The 21,890-nt window shown below is 41.1% G+C and overlaps 1 protein-coding gene across 1 annotated transcript in view; it reads left to right on the top strand.

Annotated features, from left to right (window-relative positions):
- The window catches only part of OBSCN (obscurin, cytoskeletal calmodulin and titin-interacting RhoGEF), a 185,376-nt gene that overhangs the window by 60,469 nt on the left and 103,017 nt on the right, over positions 1–21,890 (top strand). The window contains exons 30-46 of the mRNA XM_065666939.1: positions 82–348; positions 1,818–2,084; positions 3,040–3,309; positions 4,113–4,379; positions 4,595–4,861; positions 6,485–6,757; positions 7,628–7,894; positions 10,356–10,622; positions 11,646–11,912; positions 12,503–12,766; positions 13,374–13,640; positions 14,016–14,279; positions 15,199–15,465; positions 16,536–16,802; positions 18,149–18,412; positions 19,147–19,413; positions 20,253–20,516. Of these exons, the coding sequence (XP_065523011.1) occupies positions 82–348; positions 1,818–2,084; positions 3,040–3,309; positions 4,113–4,379; positions 4,595–4,861; positions 6,485–6,757; positions 7,628–7,894; positions 10,356–10,622; positions 11,646–11,912; positions 12,503–12,766; positions 13,374–13,640; positions 14,016–14,279; positions 15,199–15,465; positions 16,536–16,802; positions 18,149–18,412; positions 19,147–19,413; positions 20,253–20,516 (4,536 nt within the window). The remainder of the gene's footprint in view (positions 1–81; positions 349–1,817; positions 2,085–3,039; positions 3,310–4,112; positions 4,380–4,594; positions 4,862–6,484; positions 6,758–7,627; positions 7,895–10,355; positions 10,623–11,645; positions 11,913–12,502; positions 12,767–13,373; positions 13,641–14,015; positions 14,280–15,198; positions 15,466–16,535; positions 16,803–18,148; positions 18,413–19,146; positions 19,414–20,252; positions 20,517–21,890) is intronic.

The raw sequence follows: 21,890 nt of genomic DNA, 5'->3' as shown, positions 1-21,890 counted from the left end.
TCTAAACACTATGAAATCTGTTTCTGGTAACAATACTGATTTATGATAACAGTGGTGATGGTGCACCTTGGTTTTCTACAGCCCGCAATGTACAAGTACGCAAACACCTGCAGGATGTGGAAATTGAAGAAGAGAGCTCTGCTGTCTTCTCCTGTGAGCTTTCCCATGATGACGAGGATGTGGAATGGTTCCTCAATGACACCCTCCTCTACACCAACAATTTCAATGACATCAGGAACATTGGCAATTGCTACACGCTGACAATGAAGCAGGTCAAGCCTGAGGATGCTGGCACAGTGACAATGAAGTCAGACAAAGTGACAGAGAGTGTGCGTCTGAAGGTGATAGGTGGGTTGTGATTACACTCCTCCTGAGTGTGAATAAGAGATGTAAAGGAGGTATTATTTACCATATTAATGCAGCAAACATGCTCATAAGCTTCAGCTCTCTGGGGCCAAGCAGTAGGTGTATAGGGGCTTTCTTCCAGGGTAAGTTTCTACCACAGCTGATGATTTTTCTAAGGAAGATTGTTTTGGTATTCTGCCAACAATTTCCACAAATGTTTATAATCCTTTTACTTATCAGGATAGTCTCAAGAGCAATTTCCTTTGCTTGTTTGCCTCGTCAATAGCATATAGTCTATAAACTGTTGTTCTAAAGATTTTTGACTGCAGGAACCTGAGCTTCCGTTTACCTCTAAGGGTAGGACACACCTTTAGGTAATCAATTCTGGAGCTGGACTCCAGCAGCAAAGACGAGGCAGTTTGCTGCTGTCCTTCATATGTCTTGAAGTTCTGTCACGTAACTGAGTAGCTGTGGTTTCATGTGTACTTCTGCACTCTCAGCAAGTTTGCAGATAACACCAAGCTGGGTGTTGCGGTTGACACGCCTGAAGGTGCTTGAAGAATCATCTGTCATATTTCCTTTGCATTTTTCCTCCTTATCATGCCTAATTTGTTCTTCCCAGAGTATCTGAATAATATAACTCTTTTATTCTATCCACTCAGAGAGTCTGGAGAGTTTCCTCTTCTTTTTTTTTTTCATATCTGGTCAAAAATTCCCCCCTTTATGAGTATCTTCCATGTCAAATGTATTTTAGACAATGGGAATCAATAAGTCAAAGAGGCAAGAGGAAAAATGTTCATGAGAGCAAGGAGTGCAGCGTATCTTTTTACTGATGTTCATACTGCATAAATCCTTCAGTGTGAAAAAGGCAGTGCCAGCTGTCTGGCTTTAAAAGACCTGCATCCCAATTAGTTTCCTTCACAAAGATTTCCTCTAACCACCTGACCCCTCTCCACGTGCAGACTGCTGCAAGGAGAAGGGATGTTCCCAGAGAACATGTACTCCTTCATGATGCAGACAAGGACTTCCTTAAATATAGTCTATCTTTTTGAGTAGCTATTTCATAAAAGCTGGCCTTCTGGCCTTCGCAAGGCCATACATGCCACCTCAGGTCGCCATTCCCTGTGATGGGATCTCATGTTCCTGACAGATGCCCAACACAGTGAAAAAAAAGAGTTATTGCAGTCTCTCAGGTGCACAGTCAAAAGAGGGACCATGACTACAGCACTGAATATCACGATCCATGAGACACAACATGAGCTACCTCTCTCTTTTCTTGCATCCTCCCATTAATAAATTCTGATTTCTCTAAAACTCGTGCCAGTCATGAGGTGTGAGACTGCTTTAGGTTCTGCGTTGGTACCAGCAGCATTGCCAAAGGTTTACTTAAGCTCTTCTTAGATATTTAGTATCAACTGAAAATATCTTGATTTAAATATCCTGGTTATTCTGTTTTCCCCATCAACCTTCAGAGAAGCCTGCTGTCTTCATGAAGTCATTGGACGATGTTTTTGGTGAGGAGCGAGGTATGATTAAACTGGAATGTGAAGTCTCTAAAGAGAAGGTCAAACCTGTTTGGAAAAAGGATGGTGTGAAGCTCACGTCTGATAACAAGTATGAGCAGATACAGTCTGGGAAGACCCTGAGCCTCCTCATCCATGACCTTGAAAAGACAGATGCAGGACTATACACCTGTGATATTGGCACTGATGTTGCCAAGTCAAAGGTCAGCGTTCAGGGTAAGTGTTGTAGATGATGGCCGGTCAAGGGATGCTGCAAATACGAGTGGGATGGGGCACTTGGTCTCACACCTATTTCTCCATTAGCTTCACGTAACACAGTGGTGTCTGGATAATCCCTGTTACTCTTTGATGGAAGTATATATGGTGTTTCAGTGACAATCACTTCTCAAGAATGTACTGAGATTTTCCTTCCTGAACATTCCTAAGATGCAGAAATCCCCCCAGAAGAATTAAAAATTTCTAAACCAACCAAACCAACCTACCAACCAACCAACCAAAATTTCAAACAAACAAACGATAAACCAACAAAAAAAAGAAATCCCAAAACAAAACCCTGAGCAACTTCTGTTTCACATTTTAAGCTATTAGCTTAAAACAGTGGCTTAAAGCCACTGTTGTGGGAACACAAAAGTAGAACAACACTGTCTGTTGAAGAACCCAGCAGTTCAGCCTCTCCTCTAATCCTTGTGGCTGCTTGAAGGACAGAGAATTGTTCATGGCTTTCAAATTTATATTGATAATGAGACAAATTTTGAATTTGTCAAATTTGAACACAAAGGGGGTATGGTGGTAGCAAGCTAACAAACATCCCATTTCTTGTATCAACATGGAGAAAAACCTCACACAACATCCCAAAGGTTTCCTCTCTGACAGCTTTTCTCCCTTCTAGCTCACTGAATCTTGAGTTTCTCCACTGAGTGAGCTCTTCTTCATGCAGGCGTTCCAGAGCAAAGCCAAGAGATTCACGTGTCCCCTTTCCTATAGCTTTGTGGTGACTGAGTGGACAACATCTGAGAAATCCTTCCCATGTCAAATACATCTGTAAGGAATGCAATGATGTCCTGCCAATCCAGTAGATAAATCGGTGTGATGAGTTAAAATGTTGATATTACTACTCATGTCAATCATAGAAGTCTTTTCTCCTTGTATTAACCTACATTTTGTTTACCAGAACTGAACATTGGCATCACCAAACGGCTGAAGAACACTGAAATCCAGGAGGGAGAAGATTGCACTTTTGAATGTGTTCTGTCCCATGAAAGCATTGATGACTTCAACTGGACACTGAATGGGAAAAAAGTGGAAAGTGGAGGGCGATTTAAAGCCTCTAACATGGGTCGAAAATACACACTAAATATCAAAAGTGTGACGCTTGATGATGCTGGGGAAGTAATTTTTACTGCCCGTGGTCTAACCTCCAAGGCTTCTCTGGTTGTGAAAGGTAATGAGATCAGAAAGATTCTGGGGTTTGATTTCTTGGGTGTCTTTTCGTAAGGTGTCAGTAAACCTTAGAGGAAAACTCTTGTTATGATTAAAGTGAATAGCAGCCTTTCCTGTGAGCCTTGAAGCACTGAGATTTTGTTTTTTTCCTTAAAAACAAGTGCAAGGCTGAAACCTTTTATAGATATTTGAGAACGGCAGAATACACTGGGTAGTGTGACTGTACAGACACTTGCTACCCAGACTGTGTGCATCAGATACAATCACCCAAGGCTCCCCAGGTAGTTAGTGGAGAGAAGAAATAGGTAGTTTTCAGATATAGTTCCTCATCCACAGTTAAACCTATTTAGGACAAAATAAATTGTTCCTTGAACTCTGTTACCTGCACTTAGCAGATCACTTCTGGCTGTATAGCAGCCCTGGGTTGAGTGCCTCTGCTCTCTGTAGTGTAGATGTCTTTATTCAATGAGATAGATCCCACCGTAACTGCATGCCTATAGTAAATTCAGTGATGATGAAATGTCATCCCCTGAAATGAATGACATCAGGACAAGTCTTCAGTTCCTGTAATCAATCATAATATGCACTGACACCTCATAACTGCAATTAATATCTACTAAAGAGCAAGACTCTTTTCCCCTCCCTTTCCTAACACAAAATGGATCGCTCATTGGGGATGTGAAAACTTGCTGGATATTTGAATTGAAAAAAACCCAGCCATACAGTGAGTATGATTTTTATTCAAAGTTTTTTTTTTTTTGTTTGTTTGTTCATTTGTTTTTTTTCCCCCTTTCTTCCCTTCAGAAAAACCCACTGAGGTTACAAAGCAGCTGGAGGATAAAACAGCAGCAGCAGGGCAGGACATCAGCCTGAGTTGTGAGTTGTCAAAACCTGATATGAACATCAGGTGGTACAAGGATGGCAAAGCAATCCGAAAAAGTCAAAAATACGACTTGCACCAAGAAGGAACACAGGCTATTCTGATCATCCATGATTCCACAGTCAAGGACAGTGGGGAGTACACTTGTGAGACAGAGGCCTCTAAAACGAAAGCCAGGATCACTGTTCAAGGTCAGTTGAAGCTTGAATAGGACTGGTACAAAAGGTGGAGTAAATATCTAAAACCTGTGGGAAATGATCCTGTTTAGGGAGATAGAAGAGAAGAACAAGTTTTAGTTTTCTAAAACATCATAGATTAAAAACCTTGGAAAAAAAAAAAAAACCTCTGAAAAAACACCTTGTAGTTACTGAAGAATCTTATGTGCACTCTCTCTATTTTCTTCCAGAAAAACCCAACTATTTTGTCAAAGAGCTTTCCGATCTGAAAGTTGATGAAAGTGGAACTGCAGTCTTTATGTGTCAGAGTGAGAAAGCTGCATCTTCTGTGGTCTGGCGGAAAGGCATGGCTGAACTCAGGGCTGGCAGGAAATATGAGATCACACAGAAAGGACAAGTCCTGCAGCTGACCATAAAAAACTTAGAGAAAAGTGACGGTGACACTTACACCTGCGACATTGGTGATGCCCAGTCCAGAGCCAAGCTGGTCGTGCAAGGTATGCATGAGAGGAATGTGTTTACACATCCCTTTCCTCCAGGAGAAAACATCATATGTGTAGACAGATCTATTTCTCAGCATATGGGTAACAAATCCACTGATTTCTGGCTCTGTCTCATACATGATGTATGTACACTGCACAGAACATGAGGACAAACATAGGAACATGCAGAGCAATTTGTGAGTTTGAAGCAATTACACATGAAGTACTTTGGGTGCGATTTAAAGCCCAAAATACTGATGTGAGGAGAGGGTGGTGTTCCTGTGTGAAGATGTGATAGATACAAGTCAGAGTGCCTGCTATTAGATGAAGCAAAATTTATTCTGCCTCTAGGCTTTTCTCCATGTCCCTCGATGCCTCTTTCTGTTAGTAGTTTTTAAGATGGGATGGGTAAATGAGGTGTCCAGGGATCTTTAAGTGCTGAATGTCCTTCTGCACCTTAGAGATGAAGGGTACAACACAATCTCTAGCTGAGAAGTACAACCCAGCAGCTTTTAATTGAAGCTATGGGTGACAAATGAGCTATGGTGGCTGCTGTTAACAGCAGGGCAGTGTTTAAGGGAAGGGAGTGAGGTTTTGTTGATAGTGTTCCTCACAGTTCCCTCACTGGAGCCCCAACTGGGAGAAACCATTGACCTGAAACTGATGAAACAGTGAAGAGAATAGTAGGAACAAGTGAAGAATAGTCACATGGAGATGCAGTGATGGTGTCCACTTATTCATTGTTATAGTTGGTTATTAAAAACTAGAGGGTAAAGGCAGGCTCTTCCACCTCTGATGATCTGATAGAACAGCCTTGTGAAACAAAGAAGTGTGCTTAATCCCCATCATGGCCTCAGGATCTGATTTACCTGAATTCTCTGTAAGGTTTCTATTACCAGCTTTTCTGAGTGGAAAAAATGCCTGTCTGAAACAAAACTCAAGATAAAAGTAACAAAACCTCTGTACTGGTTTTGTAAGTAGGAGCAACATCAGATTTATCTTTGTATACAGTGACAGCTTTATTTTATTTATTTATTAATGATTAAGTTATTTATTTATTAATAATTAAGTGTGCATCTATATCTATACAGGCAGGTTTTTGGGGCTGTTGTTTTGTTTCTTTTTACTAAAGCTGCAATCAGATGCTCTCTCCACTTCTCAATGTGTTTATTGTTGGACTGAGCTCAAGGAATGTGGGGCTGGGTGCTCCTATCCCATAGGAAACAAGTCATATTTGCTCTAGAAAAACAGAGGGGTTGTCACAGGAGAGATGCTTGGTGATGTTTAGAACAAGTAATGCTGTTATTTCAGCACCTTTTCACTCTTTACAGGTAGTTTCACTAGGAGAAACTCTGTAACATTGGATTTGTGTTGTACTGGCTAGTTGTTCTGCTATGTGCGCTGGTGCTTTCAAGTTGTCTTCATCCCGTTTTGGTGTGTGTCCTGTATAAATTGTCTTTCTGTGAATGTTTTTTTTTTGTGTGTGTGTTCAATAACAGGAATTGTGTTTCAGTCTTCTGTAACATGAATGTATTTCTTTCTTGAAATACTTGCATGGGAAATCTCAGAGTTTTCCATGTCGATTTTCATGCTAGAAGTTGGAGAATCCAGTAATTGATATATCTGTGTTCCTTTCAGGCCAGAAAGTGCTAATAACAGAAGACCTGGAAGATGTCACTGTGTTAGAAGGAGAATCTGCCATGTTCAAATGCAGAATCTCTCCTGTAGACTATAGCAAAGTGCAGTGGTTTTTGGATAAAACCCCGCTCCATACCAATGAACTTAATGACATCCAGTCTCAGCCTGGTGGATATCACCTGCTAACATTGAAAAAACTCTCACTGAAGGACTCGGGGGTCATTACATTTGAAGCTGGTGATAAGAAAACATCTGCCAGTTTGGTTGTTAAAGGTAATTCCATCATAAAACCTGCAGGAAAAGAAAGACTGGGTAGAAATAGGCATGGGTTAAGGTGGGCAGGTGAAAAAAAGAACAAAAAATCTACAGGTTTAGTCATATCATATGTATACTGTATATGTTCAAGAATAGCATTACTTACATAATGAAGCTACAGCTAGTACCAGAAGCAGGGTTTGGTATCCTGATTGATTGGACTTTTGTGAATTTAAAAGCATTGAGCCAGGGGGGATAACATTTACCTTGGCCAATGTGGCTATTGCCATCTAGCTTAGGCTACTTCTATACGCTGTGTAGAAGACAAGCACTTCCAGAGAGCTGTTAATCTCTGTCTTGATAGACTATAAGTGGATATCTGGTCTCTGAAGGCATCTGTCCTCTTATACCCTACATGACCAGTCTGAGCTATCTGCCTTGTTTCTAGAGAGTACTGTTGAGATGAGACCTGCTTTAGATGACTGGCATTGAGAAACCTGTATTTCAACACTTCATGCAGAATTAACTTTTCCATGTTCAGTTAGAGTGTTCAAACTAATTAGCTCACAATGAAAAGGGCTTAGGATCATCATGGCTTCACCATGCTCCTATTTAGTGAAATGTGAGAGAGGTTTTATTTGTTCTTCAACAGGAATATTGTCTTGTTGGTTTCTCTCAGATGGCATTGGGTATTTACTAAGCAACACTTCATGGCATGACTGGTGCCTTCTTGAGGCCTTTATAGTCATGAACATCAAATTACTTGTTGTTAATCCCGATCTGTAGTTTTGATACAAGTAATCTTGAACATAAATTTCACAGATTCCTTCTGATCTGAAAATTCACACCTTTTCTGAAACATCTCAGATGGCTTTTATGTGATTCTAGAGAAGCCCTGCATCTTCACAAAGGAGCTGGTTGATACTGAAGTCACTGAGGGAGAGGATGTCATCCTTCACTGTGAAACCTCCAAATCAGACAGCCCTGTAAAGTGGTGCAAAGATGGGAAGAGCCTTAGGAATTCTTCCAAGTATAACATCAGTCGGTTGGGATTTGAAGCCAAGCTTGTCATTCACAGGGCAGAAGAAAGAGACAGTGGCAGATATGAGTGTGAGGCTGGAGCAGCTAAAAGTAGCGCTGTTATTACTGTCAAGGGTAAGAGCATTTGGAGTGATGGTTTGGGTCCTAACTCATCGTCTAACACTGAGGTCAGAGTAAAAAATTGAAATGATAAAATTGTGAAGCTACACTGAACAAAACCCTCATGACTTTGCACCACAGTGCAGGACAAGTTGTCTGGAACAGCACCCAGATAGGTGACAGAATATGAAATAGGAAAATTCTTGATCTTACCTGGTTTTAACTTTGCGAAATTTAAATGTCTAAGCTCTCTGTAGTATCATAGAATGAATCACTGAATCATGAGTGATTTGAGTTGGAAGGAACCTTAGAGATGATCTAGTTCCAAACCCCTGCAATGAGCAGGGACACCTTCCACTAGACCAGGTTGCTCCAAGCCCAGTTCAGTAGGAGATCCACCCAGCATCAGAGGTAATCCAGAGGAAGGATGAATGGTCTTCTGAAGCTGTCTCCACTGATGGCTTTCTAAAAAGAGGGAGCTCACACACCCACACTTATCTGGGTAATTGATTTAGGCAGCCAAACTTATCAAGAGTAATGCACCCAAACAGTGTCATCATGCACGAGGTGCTATCTGAAGGGTTGTTGTCTGAAATGAAGCAACAGTTCCCTGAACAAGTTGGATAAGCATGTTAGGTAAGCGTTGGGTCTGAGCTGTGTCAGAACAGGGCTCACCTACTATGCATCTTACAATCATTCCTGCTTGTCCTGAGTCACTGCCTAGCCTTCAGGTTGAGGAGAAGCTTGGGTTTCTGTGAGTAAATCACTTGTTTATATGGGCAGGTTGAAGCAGGTACAGGGAGGTTATTAATGTCACAAGCTGTATTTAGCATGGCCAGTGGGTATCCTGCATGCAGCTGGTATAATGTACTTGGGAAAGGCAGATCCAAAGCTGCACCTTGATTAAAGTAGTCAGTGTGAACAAAAAGCATTTGGGTTGTTGGAATAGCTAACCTGAACTTCAGAACATGAAGAAGGAAGGCAAGCTGCTCACACTGTTTGTCCAGAGCACAAACAAGCCAACTTAAGGCTGAGATCTGCTGTGCAAGGGAAGAGAAGACCTTGATGATGTAATGAAGAAGAGGTGATGGTTAACGGTCCCAATTTGCCATGTCTTTCTGTAGCACTAGGATGTTTTCTAAAGACGTGTTACACACAATAGAAAGATCTGTGTTGACTTCAGTAGGACCTGGATCTCACCCATGGCAAAGAATAGTTTTCTGTTAGAAAAAAACACATTCGTAATGTTACATAGCAGTCCATTTTTTCCTTTCTCTGTGAAGGCTATGAATGGATGTAGGATTTAAACACATGGATTCAAATCACCAGCAGATGTCAAGTCATAAATTACACTGAGTAGCTTCCTTTATACACTAGGGTCACATCAGAACAGCAAGATGCAAAAATAGCACAAAAAAATAAAGTCAGTAGCCATGTGACACTGATTGTCCCAAACTAGAGGTAACAGAGAATAGGCTGCAGTTTTTCAATAGCCACAGGACACAACATAATGAATCAGTAGCTGACTCGCATATTTGTAAGACAGCAGAAGCCAGGAAGAAACTGGGGGGGGGGGGGGGGGGGTGGTTCATGATCTGAGGGGAAAAAAGCTTCAATTGAGTTTTTTCCCCAGTAGGTGCCTTTCCTACACTAGCTCACCCTAAAGCCTGAATGCAGGCTGTGACAGAACCTGCATAGGAATCTTAACAGGGACACTTTCGTGTGCAGCTGTGCTTTCCTCTCTGTGTTTGCTCTGTGCTGGTTTTAAGTTTGTATTCATGTTGAATAAAACTACGTTGCTTGTTTTTTACAATGATAATACTGCTGGTCATGACAGAGAGTGCTTTGCTCATTCCCATGTCCTCCGTGTTACAGAATCATAGAATGGTTTGGGTTGGAAAGGACCTTAGGATCATCTCGTTCCAACCCCCTGCCACGCGCAGGGACACCTCACAGTAGACCATGTTGCCCAAAGCTCTGTCCAGCCTGGCCTTGAACACTGCCAGGGATGGAGCATTCACCACTTCTCTGGGCAACCCATTCCGGTGCCTCGCCATCCTCACAGTAAAGAACTTTTTCCTTATATCTAGTGTGAGTTATGCTCAGAGAAGTTTTACATTTTTTGTGCCAGTGGTCTAGCTCTGACCACCCGCCTGCAACTCTGCAATGCACTGCTTGTGTTGTTAATAGCAGTGCAGCACCTGCCACTAATGTTAATAATGACAACAGTAGTAGTAGCAAAGTCTTTGGTAGTACAGATAGTGGCTAAAAGGAAAACAAGCATATGGTCTCAAATCCTGTTTTGCTGCTTTAGAGTGCTGGCAGACGGATGTCAGAATCTGCTTACTCTTTGTTAGTGATTTTCCATTCCTGTGGTTTTCTAGCTTAATAACAAAGTCTGAAATAAAAACAACAAAAAAAAAAGTTATTTCTGATCTTGTGTGTTTCCTTAAATATTTGCAATATTCTTTTTCAGAAACACCAGTTCTTTTCAAGCAAGAGCTCCAAAATGAAGAAGCTAAAGAAGGAAAACAAGTCAAGCTGACCTGTGAGCTCAGCAAACCTGATACCCCAGTGAAATGGATGAAAGGAGACACTGTTCTCTATGCCAGTGAGAAGTATGAATTTAAGCAGCATGGTACTGTGGCGGAGCTCATTATTCGAGATGTCAAATCGATAGATTCTGGAGACTATACCTGCAGCACTGGGGAACAGAAGACCACTGCCCAAGTGAAAGTAAATGGTAGGCAGAGTTACATACATTGCCGCACTTTTTCAATGCATTGGTTAACAGATCTTCTATTTTAAAAAGTCACATAGCAATTCTCTGTGTTATTTTGTGGCAATGTCATCTACAAAGTCATAAGTAGCATTCACAGGTAACACTGCATACTTGTACTTGTATATATTTAATTCATGTAACCTCACATTATGTGCCTGGGATTTTAAATATGTAATTTCCCACAGAGCAAAAAATAAGTAAGTGCAGAGGGTTCATTTTCTGTATCTTACATTCCATAATTCCTGCCCTATCAGCTATTTTGCATGGCTGTGATTAAGACTGGAGTCAGACATGGAGACCAGGAGCAACAGAGCACAAGAAGATGAAAACAGAAGTCCAGCCACTGGCAAATTGCAGGTGGTGAACTGATGAATGTTTAGGGCCCTGAACTACCCAAAATATACTTTTAAAAGCCTCTCAGGTGCCATCTGCACTCCCCAATGGCCTTAAACAAATACAGTTGCTATAATAGTATAGCAAAAATAGTATGTGCTAGAGCAGAAAGCAGGAGAGATACAGGGCATGAATGTTGTCTTGGAGCCCTGCAGCTGCATCATCATCATCAAATGGTTTGGGTTGGAAGGGACCTTAAAGCCCATCCAATTCCAACCCCCCTGCCATGGGTAGAGACACCTACCACTAGACCAGGTTGCTCAAAGCCCCATCTGACCTGGTCTTTGTTAGGTGAGGATGGCCAGAAGACTATGAAGGGGTCCTTATTAAGGGTGAGAGAAACCTCCAACGTATTCCCTGGAATCTACAGTGAGGTGATAATATCTGGGGGAGAGATTTCTTCCTGCTCCCAAGCAGAATAACTTTGATGCTGCATACATGAAGTGCACTTTTGATGCCAAGGGAGGGTCTAGGGCTGCTCAGCTCGTATGGAGAAAGGCTGGTTTTAAGAAGTAACAGCTGTAATGAGTCGTTTGCTATACAGCAGGTCAAGAGGGCATGTTCTAATCTTTGGTTCTTTTGGTTTTCTAGCTGTGCCTGTCCTTTTCAAAAAAGCCTTGGAAAACACAGAAATGGAAGCAGGGAAATCTGTCTTCTTACGCTGTGAACTCACAAAAGCTGATGCCACTGTGGTGTGGAAGAAGGGAGAAGCCAAGCTCCAGGCAAGTGCCAAATATGAAATGAAGCAGAAGGGGACGGTGGCAGAGCTGGTGATTCATAATGCAGAGCCCGAAGATGCAGGAAGATACACCTGTGACACGGGAGACCAGCAGACCACAGCCCAAGTCAAAGTCCATGGTAGGAATAAGACACCTGCTTGTGACCATTTGTTATTGCTCTTGCCATGGTCCTGCTAGCTCCTGCACATTTGTACTGAACATTCAGAGAAAAGGGATCAGTACAAACAAAAGGCAGCTCTGGCTGGGTCTTTTATGTTTTCTAGGATGATAACTTCATGCTAAAACATAGCAAACAAATATACCTGATAACAAAATATCTTTCCTTGGTTCTGAAATAACTGTTCTGCTTTCTGCTCTGAATAGAGGTGTTTGGGTGAGCTGTAAGCCAGGAGGTAAGAAGGGCCTCAGTTACATGTTTTGTTAAAGAATATGCAATCCATTTCTGTGCTTTCCTCTGTGACCAGCAGGATTTGGGTAGTAGAAGGGTAATTACTTTGATATTCTAATTATTGGAAAATCATTGTTTTGTTTTTATTTCTCTCCAAACTCATGGTGTACTATTGTAAGTGCAAGTAGAGTCCTGGAAATGCAGGTAAATCAGAGCTTATTAGCTGTGCCAAGAGAATTTGTTTCTACTTCAGGTCCCATAGAAGGTCACCAGGTGGTAATGATGCTCCTAAAGTAAAATGAGAATGCTTCATTCCTCAGCTGTCTCTGTGCTTGTTAAAGAAGAGCTGAAGAACGTAGAAGCTGTGGAAGGTGGGACAGCCACCCTGCAATGCCAGCTGAGCAGAGAGACCCCTGTGGAGTGGAGGAAGGGGCACACTCTTCTCCGGCCAAGTAACAAGTACAAGATGAGGCAGGAAGGCACGGTGGCTGAGCTGCTGATCCATGATCTGGACCTAAGGGATGCTGGAGACTATACATGTGTAGTGGGGAACCAAAAAACCACAGCATCTTTGTCAGTGAATGGTAAAAAGCCAGAAATAACCTGTGAAACTCCGGAGAGTTTCTGTCCATCTCTTCTCTCCTTCTCTCTGTACATTCCTTCCCATTTTCCTCCTCACTGTATGTTCCCTCACAGCATCATGTCGTTCATGTCCTGCTTCTACTTTTTTCATCTTTCTACTTTTTCATGTTGCCATGTCACTCCTTTCCCCAATTCCCATCCACAATCAGCTTTCATTATGCCTGCTGTTGAATATTTGTGTTTCGTTGTCTTCTTACCTTGTCTCAAGTGAACGGTGCTAACATGCATGTGTGTGTTCCTGAACTAGTATGGAAACATAAGATTCCTTGGGATTTTTTGTTAGGGAGGGTTCATCATCTTTAATGACGAGAATGAGTTTGTCATTTGTATGCATGATCCCAGTCAAGATCATGCATGCTTTGATTCCTACAGAACAATTTACTAGATAATTTTTGTACCATCTACAAGGAAAGAAAGGCAGGATGTGATTAAGGATAAGGGTGTTCAAATAAGGCTTAGGTAGTCATACGATAAATCACGATTCAGCCTCTGACCAGAGATCTGGGCAGGGCCTTGGGTTGCAACCCCTTTTCATTCTGCATCTCTCAGCCCTGCCAGTCCGTTTCAAGAAAGAGCTGAAGAATGAGGAAGCCACCGAGAGCGGGACGGCCACACTGCAGTGCGAGCTGAGCCAGGCAGTGGGCTCAGTTGAGTGGAGGAAAGACGGGAAGGTGCTGACTCCAGACAGCAAATACAAAATGAGACGGGAAGGGCGCTTTGTTGAGCTGGTTATCCAAGACCTAGACTTGACAGATGCTGGGAGCTACACCTGCGTGTGTGGAGACCAGAAGACAACAGCTGCTTTGAGAGTGAATGGTAACCGTTCTACCCATGTTTCTCATTAAGCCTGAAACTCAGCATATTTGGCAGTATTTGTTGGTCATCCAAAACTTGGTTAGTGTGATTTCTTAGAGGTTTCATGCTCTCGGCTATGTGGTGTGAAAGAGCCACTCTATTAGAGAATATTCCTTTGCACTTTTTTTGCTTTGAGACAGCACAGCTATATTGTATACTGTTTTCTCTCATTAATTTCTCTCTACTGTATGAGGTTTTAACCCCTTTCAACTGTATCCACCTAGCAGTAGTGCATTTTTGGTTAAATGTGTATACTACAGCTCAGTAACTCACAGCAAAATCCAGTTCATTTCACTATAGTGCTGATTCCTTCTGTGTTGATATTCCATCCTTCAGCCTTGCCTATCCTCTTCCAAGAAGAAATGTTGAACAAGGAAGCTACAGAGGGGGAGACAGTCACTTTGCACTGTAAACTGAGCAAATCAGCCATGGTTGAGTGGAGAAAGGGGAATATGGTCCTCAAACCAAGTGAAAAATACAAAATAGAGCAGGATGGTCCCTTTGTGGAGCTGATGATCCGGGACTTGGATTTGGCAGATGCTGGTGATTACAGCTGTGTGTGCGGAGATCAACAGACTACAGCTGCTTTGGCAGTTAATGGTAAAAAGAAATTCTTTACCCATGCTCCAAGTAAACCTGTATAGTTCTCTTTCTTCTCTTCCTCTTTCTCTCCTGCTTCATTTGGTCCCTGTACTATTTCTATCCTTCATCCTGCTGATTAATTTTTCTATCCTGTTTTCCTTCTCTTTCTTTCCTTTCACCTGATGCCCTCCTGATGTGCCATTTCTTCCTTGGTGCTTATGTTCAAATGATAAGCAGAGTACAGGTCCCTAACTCAACATAGTCTCCCTAGTTCTGTGTAGCTACTTGTCAGATCCCCATAGGGATTGACCCAAAAGTGGGAATTAAATTTACTTTCTGTAAACTTTCACTGTTACATTTGTAGCTCCTAAGAGTTACAAGTTTTGTCAACATAAGATGCTACACAAAGGACTATGTTAGCCTTTTATGCTCTTGCTGTTCCTAGCCCTTTTTAACCAATTTTGGCCTTCCTCTTCTGAACCATATACTTTGTAGAAAGCTGACAGCACATTAGTTACTGCTCTTTTTCAAGGAGCTCTATTTACAAAAAATACAGACAGTGCCATGAATCAGGCACTTCTGTAGAACTGCTGCTTTTCTCAAGGGAAACAAGGGAAAGCTCTGTGTTTCACATTGAAATGCAGCCTCTAATTTTTCCCCTTTGATTTTACGGTGTATAAAGTACAGGATAGATGGCTCATCAACTAAGTTTGGAGTTAGACAGACTTGCTTTTAAAGCAAGTTTTTACCTGGGAAGACCAAAAATCAAAAATCAGTGTGAGATCTCATTTGAAATGTTTGACATTGGAACAAAATTCTGGTGTATGAAGGTCTTGTGGCTTCAGTGACATGCAGCTTCAGGGAGATGAGAGTGAGTAGATCATCGGTTAGGCTTTCTCAGCTTTGATGCCATGTCTGTATTACATTTACTCTGCAGTCCTGCCTGCTCTTTTCACCAAAGAACTGACTGATGAAGAAGCCACAGAAGGTAAAACTGTCACTCTGCACTGTGAGCTGAACAAGGCTGCTGCTAATGTGGAGTGGAAGAAGGGACTCAAGACCCTCAAATCAAGTGACAAATACAAAATGAAACGTGAAGGTGGTGTTGCTGAGCTTATAATCCAAAATCTAGGTGCAACGGATGCTGGAAATTATTCCTGTGTGTGCGGAGACCAGCAGACTATGGCAGTTTTAACAGTACATGGTAAAACAAACAAAACAAGACACATCCTGAAATTAACTATCCTGTTTTCTCTGTTCATTTGGACAGATGCCTGGTTACACTATCATCTCCTTCCTTCTATCAGACCCTTATCCACAGCTTACTGACACCAACAAAGTGCTCACATGGGTGTCAGTGCAGCTGGGGTGCGTAGCATAAGAGAGGTATCAGCGCGCAAGCTCAGAGTATGGGCAACCAGGGTTGCTGCTACTGTTTTTATTAGGGTCCATCATTTTGATTTTGCCTTGGAAGTTCCTTTATTAGACTTCCCATTATGCTCAAGCCCATTAAAACGGGTTGCCTCAAAGGGATTATGACTTAGGGATTTTAAAGTTTAGTAACTTCTGAAAGGTAGGTTATTCCCTGGAATCTTATTCGCGTACTCCATTCCTGGGACAACAAGGTGCTTTTATACCTATGGCCCAGTTGTCATTGCATTCAGTTGCTGTCCTGTGTAAAGGAAGCCCAAACTTTCTAAGGGGTGACTATTCGTAGGGAGATCTTTGATTTTTACTGCAACTGACATGTTTGAAAGGATATGTCAGCTCGGGTGAAAATCCTTGTTTGTATTGAAATGAACAATTTCATTTCAAACTGGCATTTAGAATGAAACTCTAGCGTTTCATTTTCCTAATGTACAATGTATTTCTGTTTTCTTAAGTGTATGAAGAAATAGCAAATGCCCTCCCATTCTGGTTTAAAAAGTCATATAAGAAAACCAATTTCTTTTCCCCCAGAAATTTCAAATTAGTATTTGTTCTTTTTGCTTGAAATTTCATAGGAAAAGAAATTGGTTTTTTTTTTACTTCTGTTTGTGTTGATTTGTGCCTCTGAGTACATGTAAGACACCTCTACATATTACTGCAAGCATCAGATGCTTTCCCGTTTATGACATTTCTTTGCTCATACTGATTCATTGAGACTGCTGAGTGTCTATGTTATTGTACTGGTGAATCAGTTCAAGAAAAGAAGGACATGGAAAATTAGACATAGATGTTTAATTTTATCTTTTCGGAGCATTACATCTCACTGCTCATATTGCTGTCCTTCAGCTTTGCCTGCATTTTTCAAAGAAGGATTGAAGAACAGAGAAGCCACAGATGGTGCAACAGCCACTCTGCACTGTGAGCTGAGCAAGGTCGGTGTCCCAGTGGAGTGGAAAAAAGGGGACAAAACACTCAAACCAAGCGATAAGTATAGGATGAGACAAGAAGATACTGCTGCAGAGCTATTGATCCAAGATCTGGAGGTAGAAGATACAGGAGAATATTCCTGTGTGTGCGGAGATCAGAAGACCTCAGCTGTCTTGACAGTCCATGGTAAAAAAGCCATTCTTTGTTATGCTAGCAGTATCTCAAGGAGTTCCCTTTTCTCTGACAGGTTTCTTTTCCACTTGTTTTGATTCTGCAGCATTTTCTTGGTTTGCTGGCTGTGTTTCATCCCATCTCTGTTAGTTTCATCCCATTTGTCTGTTAATTTGAAATTGGTGGCTTTATAAGCAAAGTAAAGAAGAGTTGTGAGAATTCCTTCTCTTAGTGTTCACTTTTTAAGAGTGAAAAAGGCACCTGTATCTAAGGCCAAGAGTGAGAATACTTCCAGCAGCAAGATTATACTCAGAGGGTTTGTCCTTGTCTTGCTAGCATCAGTGGCTTTTGGACCTTGACTTGAAGGAAAGTTATTAAAAAATGCAGAGCTCACTTAGTGAGAGGATTTTCCATTCAGGAATGAATGACTGTTGTCTTCTGCAGGTCTGTGATATATTCTGTCGAGGAAATGGTACTTAAAAAAACCCACTAAAAATCCAAACAACACCCTAAATCATTATTCCTAAGGTTCTGATTTAGGGAGTAGTGAAACAGATTTTGTTCCAGTCTTTGTGAGTAGCGATGAGCTTTTGTTACCCCTCCAGAAGAAGCAGTTCCAGTAGATGAAAGGGTAGTTTTGATTTGAGATGTATCTTAAGGATAAGGTGCTTCTAAGAACAGGGAAAACACTGCAGAGGCAAAACACACAGATTTTCTGCATGTTTTTACATCCTCTTCTTTCTCCCAGCTGGAGGTTCTTTCTTCCAGCTGTTCCTCCCCTCCTTTGAGCTGGCACCTTCTTCCCTGTGCAAGTTGCTCCCTTTTTACTTTAGTGACACACCACAAGGCAACTTGGTTAATGCTGCTGCGAAAACATAACTATCCTGTGTTCTTGATATTAGAGCAGTTATGTCATTGGAAATTATGGCTTAAAGGTGTACCTGCAGCTATATTACTAATTTTTTCTGTGACCCAGGAAGATAAATTATGATGTCAGGAAAGGAAGAGATCTCCAGGTAGAGATCTTGAGCTGGCAGTGCTGTTAACTAGGGCAATAACTTTCAATCGAAAGTCAAGCCATAAGTGTTGAAGATAGATGATTTCAGACTAAAATAGGTAGAGAGGACTACTGGAACCAGTTGAGAATTGATGAGCATACTGAAAAGTCAACATTAGAAGCAGGTCATGGTGGCAGTTATTCCTATCAGATCCTGCAATAGTTTTCTAATAGATGCAGTTATCACGCCTATATGATTTGTTTTCCTTTAATAGTGAAGGACTGGCTGCAGGACCTAATTCTAAGTTCCTCAAGGTCTTGTTAATGGTTTTGACATCCTTTCTGTTTATATTGCATCCCATAGCTTTGCCTGCACTGTTCAAAAAAGAACTTGTCAATATAGAAGCCACAGAAAACAAGACAGCTGTTCTACAGTGTGAGCTAACTAAATCCACTCCAGTGGAGTGGAGGAAAGGGCTAAAGGTCCTCAAGCCTAGTGAGAAGTACAAAATGAGACTGAAGGATACCATTGCTGAGCTGACAATCCATAGCCTGGAGGAACAAGATGCGGGAGATTACACATGCGTGTGCGGAGACAAGATGACTACTGCATCCCTGACAGTGCATGGTAAAATACAGAAGTTTAGTAGGAATTTTCTTCTTTGTCATCTGTGGTCTCATGCAGGATCACAAACTGCTCTTAATCTCATTTATTATTTTAAATTTTTATGAAAGCTCTATCAATCATTGGGAATATCTTTAACTGAAAGTTGTTCACTTTGGACAGATAAATAGCATCATGTAGTCTTTTCTGTCCATTCTCTTTCCTGTAAATGGAATCTGGAAGCAGATGATGAAGAACTTGATGAAGTCATAAATAGCACTTGCAGTATTTCTATTAATTAATTTACTTAGGTCATATCACTGAGATTTAACTTTTCTCTTGAATGAAATTTAGAGGTGCTCTGTTATGATAACAAATGAGAAAGGCAGGTGAGCACGATACATTGCAGCCTGTGATTTGAAACAACATAGTGTTCATTTTTATTGTTAATCATCTGATCTTAAGACAGAGCTGTGAATAGTTCCCTTGAAAGCTTGGGATCAGCTTTCTGTTGTTATATCTTAAAATGACTTTAAAACATACCTTCTACTACTGAAATTTCTGGTTTTCAGTTGTGACATACTGAATGTGGTGTGCTGCAAAGCATAAGGCAGGGATGCCCCTGAAATCATTGCTTGCCTCTCAGGTACTGTATAGTCTAAAACGTTTGGAGATTAAAGGCTTTTTATCCAGTGGAGCAGTCAAGACACAGTATTTAGTTGATTTTAAAGTGCTCTCTCTTCACCTGTGATCTTCAGCCCTTCCTCCACACTTTAAAAAAGAGTTGAAGAACGTGGAAGCCACAGAAAATGGCACAGCCACTTTCTGCTGTGAACTGAGCAAGCCTGTAGCTGCTGTGGAATGGAGGAAAGGAGACAGAGCCCTGGAGACAAATGACAAGTTCACCATGAAATGCGAGGGCACAGTTGCTGAGCTGGTGATCTGTGATTTAGATCTGACAGATGCTGGAGATTACACATGCTGTTATGGAGATCAGAAAACCACCGCTGTGCTAAAAGTGAATGGTAAAAAAATAAATATATATATATATAAAGATAAGTGAATAATTTTCAACCAGCTGGATTTTTTAAGAATATGGTAGTATCAGCTTCGAAATTGCAGCCCCATTTCTGATGTATTTAGCAACATGTGTTTGGATATGAGCATGAATGCCTGAATGCACTGGTCAGCATCAGACATAGAACAAGTGTTCATTGCAAAAATGTCAGATATTCATCTGGGTACTAACTCATTTCTTGGATGCTCATGTTCAGTAGTAGTTGCTAAGAAAGGAAAATCATATTGTTGTGATGTTGGTTGTAAAGGTGCTACAATCCTAAAGTTGAGAATATTACCATTTGGTGATGAGATATTTTTGATATGGTTTTAGGGTTTCAGAATAATTAGATGGTCAAGTTCTGCTAGAACACTATCTGAGGAGAAATCTCATGGAAAATGAGATTGATGCCTCACATATAGTTTCATTTATGAGTTTTCAGTAATGGTTTGTATTGTGGTAGAACTTAGGTGCTCTACTTAGGCTTTATTTTCCATTATGGTAGGCAATACCCAAAGTAAGGTAGGGCTCAGTCTTGTAGAGTCTGAAGAAGTTGGGACTAGTGTGATTCTCCATCTCATGCCATAGACCATACCACTAAAAAGACCCCCTCTGGCTTGTGGATAAGGTGGTTTCCAGCTTTCCAAGGTCTCTGTTTTATGGTTCTCAGAGTGGTTATCACTTCATCTTGATTAGGGAAGGCTTTGCTTGTCACATATGATTGATAGTGGTTGATAGACCGCAGATAAATCATTACTTGAATAGCCGTCACGGTCATATACATTCTGCTCATTTTGAATTCCTCAGCCTTGCCTGCACACTTCAAGACAGAGATGAAAGATGAAGAAGCCACAGAAGGTGGAACAGCCACTCTACAATGTGAGCTATCTAGGACTGCCTCTGTCGAGTGGAGAAAGAAACACAAAGTGCTCAAATCGAGTGAAAAATATACTATGAAACAGGAAGGTACTACAGCACAGCTGCTGATCCATACTTTAGAAGTCAAGGATGCTGGGGAGTATACCTGTGTGTGTGGAGATGAGAAGACTACTGCAGCACTGACAGTGCATGGTAAAGAAAACAGAAATGAACAATTTTTGTGTGATATTTCTCTTTTCTCCTCTGGAAGTCTCAATACTGACACACAATGAATTCTTTCTCTAATCTTGCCATCACTAATTCTGTTAGTAACAGATTTTCTTGGGTTTATTGTGATATTTTTAATCTGATTCTAATAAGAATTGTAGTTCCATTGATTATACTAACGTTTTCCCTGTTTTCCTTGCTCTTGTTGGTGTATGGCTATACTGCTTTGCACCACATTGAAGGCTAAAGGATGCCACATGCTTGTGTTTTTTGTTCTGTTTTACTTAGTTTTGACTTAAGCCTAGAGAGATGGAGCAGCAGGAACACTCAGACTTCTTAAAAAGAGCAATCTTAGATTTCAAGTTACATCAGAACTTGACAGATACTTTTAAATAATGCAAGCAAATCTTGATTCAATGCAACTTTTCTATATAACTCTGACCAAGGATCATGTAGATATGTATTCTGGTATTGCATAATACTTAACATTATAGTGTAAGAATACTTCACAGTCCCCGGTCAAATTCATCTGCAAACTTTCTTTGAAAGAAAGAAACTTTATTTCAACTATTAACACAGGACAGCAAGATGTAGTTTTAGCTATCTTTCTCATCTAGAAATTCAGTAGGTTAATCAGTCGATTTCACAGAATCACAGAATGGTTTGGGTTGGAAAGGATCTTAAAGCTCATCCAATTCCAGCCCCCTGCCACAGGCAGGGACACCTTCCACTAGATCAGGTTGCTCCAAGCCCCATCCAGCCCGGCCCTGAACATTGCCACAGATGGGTACCTACTCTCCATTCCTTCCTTCTCACTTTAAAATTTCTTTGCTTTACTGCCCAGACATTTTTATCTTCATATTTACCAATAAACAAGGGTGGCTTCAGTCTTGAACTTCCAGCTTAACCGTAGAAAGAAAACATTAGAAAGGACCTCTACAGGTCATCTAGTCCATCCCTGAGCCCCAAATCACATTCACCCCTATCTGGCCTGCACTTCGAAACCTCCAGTGGTGAATAATTTGCAGTTCCCCTGGACACACATTCCACTGCCTGGCTATCATTACTGCCACAAAGTTCTTTCTTATTTCAACAGAAGTCTTTTTTGAGCTCATTACTTCTTGTCCCCCAGTAGAAATGGACAAAATACTTGCTTTTTTTCTCTTTGTGAAACTATTTTACAGATTTGAAAACTTTCATCATGTCTCCCATCTGTCTTCTCTTTTCTGGACTCAGCCCCTCAATCCTTTTACTCTTTCTTTATAGGTCATGTTTGCTAGACTTCAGCTCATCTTTGGTGCTTTCTGGACCATCTTTTGTTAATCCACATCCTTGTAGAAATATGGTGGCCGAAAGCAG

This window comes from Lathamus discolor, chromosome 2 (genome assembly GCF_037157495.1).
Source record: "Lathamus discolor isolate bLatDis1 chromosome 2, bLatDis1.hap1, whole genome shotgun sequence".
Taxonomy (NCBI): domain Eukaryota; kingdom Metazoa; phylum Chordata; class Aves; order Psittaciformes; family Psittacidae; genus Lathamus; species Lathamus discolor.
The sequence above is the reverse complement of the archived record's forward strand: the minus strand, read 5'-3'. Positions and strand labels throughout refer to the sequence as shown.